This window comes from Bidens hawaiensis, unplaced genomic scaffold (genome assembly GCF_021521415.1).
Source record: "Bidens hawaiensis isolate Kalapana, Puna unplaced genomic scaffold, B.hawaiensis_p1.1 tig00032405_1, whole genome shotgun sequence".
Taxonomy (NCBI): Eukaryota; Viridiplantae; Streptophyta; class Magnoliopsida; order Asterales; family Asteraceae; genus Bidens; species Bidens hawaiensis.
Window position 1 is genome coordinate 225,744 of NW_027495514.1, and position 12,542 is coordinate 238,285.

At 35.1% G+C, this 12,542-nt stretch overlaps 1 protein-coding gene across 1 annotated transcript; it reads left to right on the forward strand.

The window, feature by feature from the left end:
• Nucleotides 1-227: 227 nt before the first annotated feature.
• On the forward strand, nucleotides 228-3,984 carry LOC143583458 (auxin response factor 4-like). Its single transcript, XM_077065763.1, has 12 exons — nucleotides 228-644; nucleotides 749-805; nucleotides 1,004-1,159; nucleotides 1,281-1,365; nucleotides 1,453-1,543; nucleotides 1,845-2,009; nucleotides 2,088-2,207; nucleotides 2,290-2,365; nucleotides 2,446-2,587; nucleotides 2,670-3,400; nucleotides 3,489-3,679; nucleotides 3,769-3,984. The coding sequence occupies exons 1-12, from the start codon at nucleotides 339-341 to the stop codon at nucleotides 3,929-3,931; spliced, it is 2,283 nt and encodes a 760-aa protein (XP_076921878.1). The 5' UTR covers nucleotides 228-338; the 3' UTR covers nucleotides 3,932-3,984.
• Nucleotides 3,985-12,542: the final 8,558 nt, after the last annotated feature.

Sequence of the window (12,542 nt, forward strand, 5' to 3'; positions counted from 1 at the left end):
GGCTAAAGATAATGTAATTTATATAGATTTTGTTAGGTTGGAAGAAAGAAGTTGTTTGAAGTTAAAAAAAGACATAACCCCATATTGGCTTTATCTGCCTTTTTGTTTCAACTTTTGTTTCTGTGCTGCATTTGTCCATGTCTACCTTCCTTCCTCTGTTCCTGTTCATGCTCCCTTAAAACAACAAAATGGGTTAGCAATCATACCCTCAAAGATTCCTCTTTCCTTTCATAAAAACCATGCCTTTTCATTGTGTTCTTGCTTTTCTTGATTATTATTATTATTTTTGATTTTCTTGCTTGCACCCTTCAAGATCTTTGATTGTGGTTGTGATTGTCATGGAGATTGACCTGAATGCAGACTCTTGTGACAATGGATGGGATTCACCTGTTTCAACTTTGTCAAACTCATCTAATTCTTCCTTAAAGTCCCCAAATTGTTCATCAATTCACACTGAACACTGGCATGCTTGTGCTGGTCCTCTTACTAGTCTTCCAAATATAGGAAATGTGGTTGTTTACTTCCCTCAAGGTCATCTGGAGCAAATTGCTTTACACTCATCTACTCACTTTTTGCCCATTGAAGTGCCTTCTTTAGGACTCCCTCCTCAGATCTTTTGCAAGATTGTTGATGTTCAATTGCTTGTAAGTCATAAAGTTTCAACCTTTATTGTATTTTTTACAGTTTTCGTGACTCAATTTTAGTTTTTGATGAGTCTTGTCATGTTTTCCCCAATTCTTGGAAACAGGCTAACAAGGAGAATGATGAGGTTTATACAAAGCTCACTCTTTTACCTCTACCAGAGGTAAAATTGAATTCAAGATTTGTCATTTTACAATCTTCTTGTTTCCTTTTATGTTTATGCTAATTAGGGTGTGATATTTTTGTTATGAAATCTTGTGGGTATCTTTCTTTATGGTAAAAAATTGTTAAAAATGAAACCTTTTTTGTTTTTTCTTGATGAATCTTGACTTTGCAAGGTTGGATTTGTGATAATTTGCAGGGAAAGTTACCAGAGAAGGAAGAAGAGGGGGGTGGGGGTACACCCACAAGATCAACTCGTCAAATGTTCTGCAAAACACTCACTGCTTCTGATACATCCACTCATGGCGGATTCTCGGTCCCTCGAAGAGCTGCTGAAGATTGTTTCCCACCTCTGGTTTGTAATTCTTTAACTACATTTTGTGTTTTTTTTTTCTAATTTTTATTTTCAATTTTTGTTCTTTATATATGCAGTTTTAGTTTATATGGCTGCATTGTATATATTGGTTGAATTTTAGGATTATAAGCAGCAGAGGCCGAGTCAAGAGCTAGTTGCTAAGGACCTCCATGGAGTGGAATGGAAATTTAGACATATTTATAGAGGTTAAATTTGATTGTTAAATGAATTAGGGTTTTAACTGAACTGAAAGTTCATGTATTGATTTGGGGACCAAAATCTTGTTTTTACAGGTCAACCGAGGCGGCATTTGCTTACAACAGGTTGGAGCATCTTTGTAAGCCAAAAGAAACTTGGTTCGGGGGACGCAGTTCTCTTTTTGAGGTATCTTTTTGTAGCATGTTACACATTTCTTTTGGATTTTTGAAGTGTAAGCAAGAATAAAGTTGCATAAGTGTCACAAATGTGTTACACATAAAGATTTCATTTGTAGTCTCACCTTGAGGTTATATGTGATGCAAGTATAATTTATAGACTTTTATTTTTATTTTACAAACAATTTTTACTTTTATTCATTAAAAGTATCCTTTGGGTCATACCTATGGATTTCTCAAAGAATCAGAATTTGTCAAAACGAACACGTTAAAACATTATTTATAATGGTTAGTTTTCATGGTGGTTTTAGGGGAGAAGATGGAGAACTAAGGTTGGGAACCCGAAGAGCCACACGACCAAGAAAAATCCTTCCTGATATAACCATGGGCAACTTGAAATCGTATGCCGACACTTTAGCATCCGTTGCTACTGCAGTGTCTACCAACAGTACCTTTCATGTTTACTACACACCAAGGTAACTTTAAATCATAATAACAACATTTTTGGGTACTGTTCTTTAACTTATTTTATAAAAAAAACAAATGTAATGTAGGTCTAGTCGAGCGGATTTTGTTGTACCTTATGCGAAGTACATGAAATCAGTCAGTAACATGATATCAATCGGTACGAGATTCAAAATGAAGTTCTTTATGGATGAGTCTCCTGAAAGAAGGTATGATGAAAATATGGTTTTTTTTTTCAATTTGTTTGTGATTGTTAAATGTTAATATCTCAGACGATCTTCTTCTATGCAGATTTAGTGGAGTTGTGACTTGTGTAGGTGATATGGATCCTTACAAATGGGCTAACTCAAAATGGAGATGTCTAATGGTACATTGCGTAACTTTTAAACTTTATTTAAACAAACAACTTTTGAAAAATTATTCATTTTTTTTTTGTTTCAAAAACAGGTGAGGTGGGATGAAGATATCGGAAACGATCATCAAGAACGAATATCTCCATGGGAGATCGATCTTTCCGGTGTTGCTTTTCCATTATTAAACATTCAGTCTTCGCCAAGACTCAAGAAACCGCGTGTACACCCTGCACCCTGTATGCATCTTTACATCTTCAACAAGTAATCAAGTTAGCTTCTTTAAATATTAGTCAGTTAACAATGTTACTCTCTTTGCAGCACTGGGTGGATATGTAGACTTTGAGGAGTCGATAAGATCCTCTAAGGTCTTGCAAGGTCAAGAAAATGTAGGTTCCGTATCACCTCTCTATGGACGTGATAAGATGAACAACCCGTTAAACTTCGGGTTACAACCCTCTATGCACACGGGTTTTCCACAAAACGGGTTGACCATGATGGGTAGAAATACAAGTTTTATCAGTGAACTTATGAGAGGTACTCATCATCAACCACTTTCAACCACCCCTTACTCGGGCTTTCTGGGATCTGATCATACTAGATTCCCGAAGGTCTTGCAAGGTCAAGAAATTTGCTCATTGAGATCACTTACCCGCAAAACTGATATCGGTTCTTGGGCCCCACCAAGAACCGATCTTGGTAACACCCACTGCAACGTTCTCAGCGCGAATCCCACTTTCCCACTTGGGTCTGAAGGTAGTCGAAACTTTGGTTTCTCAAATCCTAATATTTTTGAACCCAGACCAAATCCAAATCCGGACCTGGGACCGGGTCGGGCCATGCCTACAAACTTTACCCGCTTCCCCATCATTACACCTTCTGTTGCAAGCGGGCCCGCTGAGAAAACCGTTATGGAACCTAACTCAACGAGTGAGAAAGACGACGGTGCTTCTGATAGCATCGGGAGTAGCTGCAAACTCTTTGGTTTTCCCTTGAATGAAGCACCTCAATTACCAGATGCCAAAGATTCAAACAAGAGAAGTTGTACCAAGGTAATTAATTAATAAATAAATAAATAATAGCTAATCATATTTGTTTATATACAAAGATTGTTTGGTTGAAGTTGGTTTTGCCTTATAGGTTCACAAACAAGGAAATAAAGTCGGACGGGCCATCTATCTATCAAAAATGTCTAGTTATCGCGAGTTGTTCATGGAGCTAGAAGTGTTATTCAATATGGAAGTCATGTTTAATAATCCAGATGGCGAATGGCGACTACTGTACACCGATGAAGAGAACGACATGATGGTTGTCGGGGATGATCCATGGGAGTAAGTACTATGTTCTGGAATGTTCTAGTGCTTTGATGTAATAACATAAAACTAAATTAATACTTGCTTGTGAATAATGCTGCATGCAGTGAGTTTGCAAGGATAGTCACAAAGATACACATATACACTGCTGAAGAAGTTGAGAAGCTGATGAGCAGTGGGGTGATTAGTGACAATACAAGTTGTTTGGAGGAAGCGCCGGCTATAGTCGATACGGCTAAGTCCTCATCGGTTGGGCAGCCAGATAATTAATCGTCGTATCTATGATCAAACTCTTTTTTCTTTCGGTTGTGTAGTAATGTGTCGTACTATTGTTTTGTGTTGGGCCGAACTATGGAACCTTTCTGTCAAAGCAAGTTTTAAGAACTTTGGGTGTAAGAATATGTAGGCAAATAAGTTATAGACTCGGGCTTTTGTGGTGGTTTGTGGTCGAGCTAGATTGTATGGTTTGTTCGTAGGAAAATGACATTTTATTAGTGATCCTATCGTTATTTGTAAGAAATAGTTAGTACGATACCGTATTGGAAAAAAAATCATGATACTGTATTAACTTAGATAACAAGGTAGAATGGTAGATATTGATAAACAGAATCAATTGTAAAAAACCAAACACATTGGTAGGATGAAATTGCAAGAACTGTTGGTAGTGAATTTGTAACAAATGAACGAAACAAAACTGAAGGCCAATTTGCTGGGCATCGGCCAAACAATGGAAGAACAAGGATGACGATATGCCAAAATCTCGAACTTGGTGTATCGGAATAAATTGGCCAAACAATGTCACTAACCGGTTTCTAATCGATTCTCTACCCAGTTAGTAACTGGTCCCTCTCTAACCTGTTTCTTCCAGGAAAAAACCAACGGTTAGTAACCGTTATACATTTTGGGCCAGAAACCGGTTCATAACCGGTACCGAAACCGGTTTTAGGTTTTTAAATATTTTTATTTAAACCGGTTTTTTTCCGGGTTAATTACAGGTTAACCGGTTCGGTTATACTCGAAACCAATTATACCGGTTAGGATTTTTGTGTTTGAAAACCGGTTAGTACCCGACCCGATTAATCGGTCTAACCGGTTAATTGACCGTTTTAGATCAAAGATATGATGAGGTCTTCTTATATCAACCCTAGAAAACCATTTTCGCCCAAATTGTCGTCAAGATCTCGTTTCATATTTTTGGGCCTGAATTTCAGCTCAACCAGTTTAATCTAAATGGGCACGTGATCTCAAAAGAATTATATTCAGGCCCAAAACTTTCCATTGTTGATTGTTCTTTCCACCAATACCAAATAGTTCACAAGATTTCATTATTAGCCCACTGAATATATCAGCACATTTCAAAACTTTGCACGGGTGACGGTAGAGGTGAAAAAAAAAAACCCGAACCCGGAACCGGTTTTTTTATACCCGGGTTTTTAATACCCGAACCCGTACCCGACCCTATCCATAAGGTACGAATAGGGTATGCATTTTAGTATCAAAACCCGTACCCGGAACCGGGCCCGATTTATATCCTGTAATACCTGAAAACCGAAACCGGTTCCATACCCGGAACCGGTTTTTTCCAATACCTAAAACCTGGTTTTTCAAATACCAGAAAAATGCATGAAAAATACCCGAAAATACCCCTAAAAATTGTAACCCCTTAAAAAAAATCTAATCTATACTCGAAAAAAACCAAAAAAAACCCAAAAATAGGGTTTTTTTCAATATCCGGAAATAGGGTATTCAATACCCGGTTCTATACCCGATCCGAACCCGATGCATAGGGTATGGTTTTTAGAGAATACCCGGACCCGAGCCCGACCCGGGTATTACCAATACCCGATTTTCTAATACCCCGGTCATACCCGAACCCGGGTATTTAAACAACCCGATTTGTGCACCTCTAGGTAACGGCTCACGTTTTCTACATTGTTAGATTTGTACCAAAGAGTTAACTTTTACTTTTAATCCAATAGCTGAGTGAATTAATTTGACTGGCTGTCTTTGAGTATATTTTCACTTTCATTGCTAGACATTCTTTCATATGTAAGTTGTATTTTTATTTAGGCATATATTATATAGCGTCTTAACATTTATTTTTCATCACATATAATGCATTTATCATATACATATTATATTATTTTGTTCAACACTTGTTTTGTTGGAACGGAATCAACTTTAAATTGTTTTTATCGATTAGATTCACAACTATTGAGAGGTATTGTTTAAATTGTATATGATAAATACGAGCCTAATTTTCAGGTTTAGTTTTGTAATGTAACGAATATAACTAATGCTGACTGAAATGCGACAACTTGCCGCCGTAAATGTTGGGCTCTACCAACGACTCTCTCTCTCTCTTCTTTTTTTATTTATTATTATTATTTTTGTGTGTGTGTGTTTTCTACTTTTAAATATGCTAATTTGGCGAACATATTTTTGGGTTTATTTCCGATACTTAACGAACGTAATCGATACTGACAAAATAAGCGTCGAAATCGTCGTCGTAACGCCTGAGTTTTAACCAACCCAATAAACCTCGTTTTAATTATTTTTTTTTGTACCATACGCTATAAGAATGTCCCTACTGTTCTTGGCATTTATTAATTTATTTTTAAGGTTTAGTGTCAGCACCATAATGAACGTAACCGAGACCGAACGAATTCGTGTTCCTTTGATCAGAAAATGTGCGTGTAGCGATCCTGTTTTCTACATTTTATAATACTTTTAAATTTAGTGTCGGTGCCTTAATGAAGCTAAAGATACCGACCGAATTCAAATAGCTGCATCGCTGAAACACGACGGCTTTTGCTACATAGTTAATTATTAAATTTATATTATGGCTTTGTTAACATGTTATTTTCTTGGTTGAAATCAGGGGGTTCGAGAATTTGAGCCAAGTCCATGGCATAGTCAACTCGAGTGTATAGCACTTGTATTTGATTTTTAATAATGAGATTTTTTTCATGGTCGTCATAGCCCATAGGTGTCATAGACAAGAATCCGTGCTTGGAGTCTTGAGTGACCTAACTGATATGTGCACTTGACTTGATCTTTCATACGTACCCGAGTATGTGCAATTGAATCATTGTCTCCCACGTTGCCATGCTGGTGTTGAAGAACGATTTTCATCTTTGTCATCATCCATTTTAGAATGTAGATAATAAAAAAACAAATAATCATGTAATGACTATTCTACAAAATGAATAAGAAAATCGTTAAAGATAAATTGTAAAAGAAGCTGAATCAACAAAAATTTTAACTGTTGATTCACAAATTTTTTATTATTTATAAAATAAAATAGCAAAATCGCTGGTATACATTTATACACAAGTTTATGGGTTTTATTCACAAAGAGAAGCACACAACCATGGGTTGGGTAAGAGGTTGACCACTTGGGTATGTTTAGCACATGCATTTATAATATTGCTAATTCAATTTTTCATAGCATTATTAACTACTTTATGTAATCATCTACTTATAATATGTTCAAGGAATCATGTTGTCGAATGGCCAAGTCAATATGCTCATGTTGTCTAATTGCTTTTACAATCTCAACTTCACTTTCTTGATAATTATGATATGTTAAAACTACTAGAATTTAAAGCTCAAGTTAAAGCGTTACGTCACTATCATATAGCCAGTAAGATTTAACAAGCAATTCCCTTTAAAGCCCCGCTATGGTTTTGTCCCATTGCCCTGTTATAGCCCCCTTTACCAACATTTCCTTGTTAAAGCTCCATGACCCCACCTCCACCTGGTTAAAGGCTTAAAGCCCTATGTCACTTTGCTGCCCCCAACGACCCGCCTTATTATAACCGGGATGCTTTCATATATGATTGAGCCAACATACAAATTAAAGGTTTTGATATTCTAGTCAACAAATCATGTGGAAAAAGCTGTTCCACTAAACTCGAACAGTCTTCAGATCAAGGGCGAAGCTTAGTGAGGGCCCGGGGTGGCTTCACATATGAGATTTAAACTAATGTTAGGTTGATTTTTACAAAACGGGGATGTTTGTTTATTTCTTATCATATATACAATTGTCATGGATTTAACTTGTTAAGACTTCAAGCTAAATACTTTATAAGTTATGACTGTAATGTTTTTCTGTTTGCACTTAAATTGTAAATTTTTTAGATGGTGTGATACTAAAAAGTAAAAACAATGTTATTCATATTTTGATATAAATTTATAAGGTTGGCTGTTGTAGACAAGAAAAATGGCGCCATCCATGCAATGTAGGAAAGATGGTGCCTAACACACCACCGCGACGGCCATCTTCTGAACGACGCCATCCTCCTCCAGCGCCACCATAACAACGACGTTTTGAAGATAGAATATTGTGCAAAAGTGGCCCCCCTTCCATTCCTTGGCGTGAAGAATGCAAAAGAAACAAATGTGGGTTTGTTTGGTGTAAAGAAGACGAAATAGAGGCTAAAAAAATAATATTAAAACCATAATATCCGCGGGCTAATTCAAATTCTAATATCTGATGGGCTAATTCAAAGAATGTAACTGATGGACTCTATTTAAAACTAAAACCCGTATACGTTTTTCTAATATGTGGAGAAGGAATTTAGTAAATAAATTATCATTCATTCTTATATATTTGGTAGTTTGTTAAAAAATAATATTTTAAGTTGTGTTTTATTTCATTCTTTTGGTTATTTAATTTATATTAAATACATTTAAATTTAACGTGGTAGAGATACGTGACAGGATAACTAGAAAAATCTAGCTATCCCAAAACGCAAAAAACAAAGGATTTTCCCACTGCCAACATAGCAGTGACGTGATACAATAACTAGCAACAACTAGTTAACATGAACAAATAGCCTAATCCATACTCCTGTTTTGTAGGTTTTTGTTATTTCTAGATATATTTAATTAACAACTTTAATAATTGATACATTAATATATTTATGATGGTAAATATAATTCTATTTTATGTTATTATTTTAGTGTATAATGATTACCGTGATCTTTGCTAATACATTGTTTAGTCTTTTTCAATTAGTTTAATATAAACATGGCAATATTTAAACTTTTTTAAAAATAATTAAGAGGTATTTAGTCTAAAGCTCGAAGGTGTTTAATTTGTGATAAATAATTTCACTAATTCATATCTTAATTTTTTGTTATAGATGGGATACCAAAAGACTCATATCAGCATTGTAGTCATTGGACATGAACAAGGTTAAGAATGTTGTTGTTAAGGATATGCATGATACATGGTTATGCTGCGTCAAACTGATGACCCGACACCTATGATCACTTGGGTGTAAGAATATGCAAGCAAATAAGTTAGACTCGGGTTGTATTATTCTATGTAATATTCTACGTCGATATTGTGTAACATGTTTGAAGTAATATAATTGTGTTTAATCTACGTCGAGATTGTATGGCAGTTTTCGACTGAAACTTTGAGCCCCCCCCCCCCCCCCAATCATTTATGATTTTTTAAATATATTGTGAGTCTGGCTCCCCAAACGAACTCGTTCAAACTTCGCCACTGCTTCAGATAACACTTGACACAATTATCACCATTTGACCTTGTCTATTTGTTAAACAAATAGCATGCTTTCTATATAAACTGGTTATGAATTCATAGCATACTCTCACATATCAGATTTAAACTAATGTTAGGATAATTTGTACAAAACGATGACGTTTGTTTATTTTTTATCATATATACAATTGTCATGGATTTAACTTGTTAAGAGCATTCATATCCAAACCATCAAATTTTGTGAGTGGGGTTTTTATAATTTAGGGAGTGGTTTATGGTGTTCATCCCACTTAATTTTTTAATATTTGTTAAAAGTGGTTAGTGAAAGAGAAAGAAAGAGAAATAATAATACAAAGCTATTATTTAATTGAAAAGAAGCAATAAAATATAGTGGTTTTTAGTGTAGTTTTGGATTTAGAGATGATGAAGGGGATGAGAATGCTTTAAGACTTCTAGCTAAATGCTTTATAAGTTATAACTGCAATGTTTTTTTGTTTGCACGTAAATTGAAATTTTTTTAGATGTGATACTAAACAATGTTATTCATATTATGATATAAATTTATAAGGTTGGGCGTTTGTAGATAAGAAAAAGGGCGCCATTCATGCAATGTAGGCAAGATGGTGCCTAGCACACCCGATGGCCACCTTCTGAACGACGCCATCCTCTGCAGCGCCACCATAACAACAACGTTTTGAAGATTGGACATTGTACAAAAGTGGGCCCCTTCCTTTCCTTGGCGAAGAATGAAGAAGAAACAAATGTGCAGGGATTTGTTTGGTGTAAATAAGAAGAAATAGAGGCTAAATAAAATAATATTAAAACCCTAATATCTGGTAGGCTGATTCAAACTCTACTATCTGATGGTGCCTAGCACACCGCGACGGCCATTTTCTAAACGACGCCATCCTTCTTCATCACCACCATGACAACGGCGTTTTGAAGATTGGATATCGTGCGAAAGTGGACCACCTTCCTTTCCTTGGCGTGAAGAATGCAAAAGAAACAAAGCCCGTATACGTTTTTTAATGTGTGAGAAGGAATTTAGTAAATAAATTATCGTTCATTCTTATATATTTGGTAATTGTTTAACTTTAATATTTTAAGTAGTGTTTTATTCATTCTTTTTGTTATTTAATTTATATTAAATATATTTAAATTTAACGTGGTACTGATACGTGGCAGGATAACTAGCAAAATCTAGTTCTCTCACAATGCAAAAAACATAGGATTTTCTCATTGTAACGTGGCGGTGACGCGACACAATAACTAGCAACAACTAGTTATTCTACAACATGACAAACAACCTAATCCATACTCCTGTTTTGTAGGTTTTTATTATTTCTAGATATATTTAATTAACTACTTTAATAATTGATTTTCTTTTTTGAAACACCAACAAACATAGAATATTTAGGTATTTCTTACGAGGTGACCCAATGGCAAAAGGCCACCGTCAGCTAGCCCAACCCAGCCGCACGGAGCCCTTAAACGTCTCTAAGTTATCCCCAGTTCTGTGAAAAAAACCCACCCGCCTGAAGGCCCATTGGTGGTAAAACCCGGTCGTCCTCAGGATCAAAGTGGAGATCACAAAGATCACAGTCTTCCTTCATTAAGACCCCCCCCCCCCCAACCCAAGTGTCGTAAGTGGGATTTGAACTTAGATTTTCATTGAGAAACTCATGCTTCTTACCACTAAAGCATATTAAGAAACTACTTTAATAATTGATGCATTAATATATTTTTAATGGTAAATATAATTCTATTTTATGTTATTATTTTAGTGTATAATGATTATCGTGATCTTTGCTAATCCATTGTTTAGTTTTTTTCAATTACTTTAATATAAACATGGCAATATTTAAACTTTTTAAAAGTAAATAAGACGTATTTAGTTTAAAGCTCGACCGTGTTTAATTTGTGATAAATAATTTCACTAATTCATATCTTAATTTGTGTTATAAATGGGATACAAAAGATTTATATCAGCATTGTAGTCATTGGACGTTAACAAAGTTAAGAATGTTGTTGTTAAGGATATGATACGTGGTTATGTTGCTTCAAACTGAATATACGACACCTATGATCACTTGGGTGTAAGAATATGCAAGCAAATAAGTTAGACTCGGGTTGTATTATCCTATGTAATCTACGTCAATATTGTGTAACATGTTTGAAGTAACATAATTGTGTTTAATCTACGTCGAGATTGTATGGCAGTTTTCGACTGAAACTTTGAGCCCAACCCCCCCCCCCCCCCCCCACATCGTTTATGATTTTTTAATACATGTTGAGTCAGGGTCCCCAAACGAACTCGTCCAAGTCTTGCCACTGCTTCATATAACACTTGACACAATTATCACCATTCAACCTTATCTATTTGTTAAATAACATGCTTTCTATATTAATTGGTTATGAATTCATAGCATACTCTCACATATCAGATTTCAATTAATGTTAGGATGATTTTTTACAAAACAGTGATGTTTATTTCTTATCATATATACAATTGTCATGGATTTAACTTGTTTGGACTTCCAGCTAAATGCTTTATAAGTTATAACTGTAATGTGTTTTTATTTGCACTTAAATTGTAAATTTTTTAGATGGTGTGATACTAAAAACAATGTTATTCATATTTTGATCTAAATTTAAAGGCTGGATGTTGTAGACAAGAAAAAGGGCGCCAACCATCCCATGTAGGCAAGATGATGCCTAGCACCCCACGACGACCACCTTCTAAGCCATCCTCCAGCGCCACCAAGACAACGGCGTTTTGAAGATTGGATATTGTGCAAAAGTGAGCCGCATTCCTTTCTTTGGCGTGAAGAATGCATAAGAAACAAATGTGGGGTTTGCTTGATGTAAATAATAAGAAATAGAGACTAAACAAAATAATATTAAAACCCTACTATCTGGGGGTGGGCTGATTTAAACTCTAATATCTGATGGGCTAATTCAAAGAATGTAATTGATGAACTATATTTAAAACTAAAGCCCGTATACGTTTTTTAATGTGTGGAGAAGGAATTCAGTAAATAAATTATCATTCACTCTTACATATTTGATAATTTGTGACTTTAATATATTAAGTTGTGTTTTATTTCATTCTTTTTGTTATTTAATTTATATTAAATATATTTAAATTTAATGTGATAGTGATACGTGACAGGATAACTAGCAAAATCTAGTTATCCCACAATGCAAAAAAAACATAGGATTTTCTCACTGCCAACGTGGCAGTGACGTGACACAATAACTAGCAACAATTAGTTATTCCACAAAATGAACAAATAGCCTAATCAATACTCCTGTTTTGTAGGTTTTTATTATTTCTAGATCATCATCATCATCATCGTACTTAGT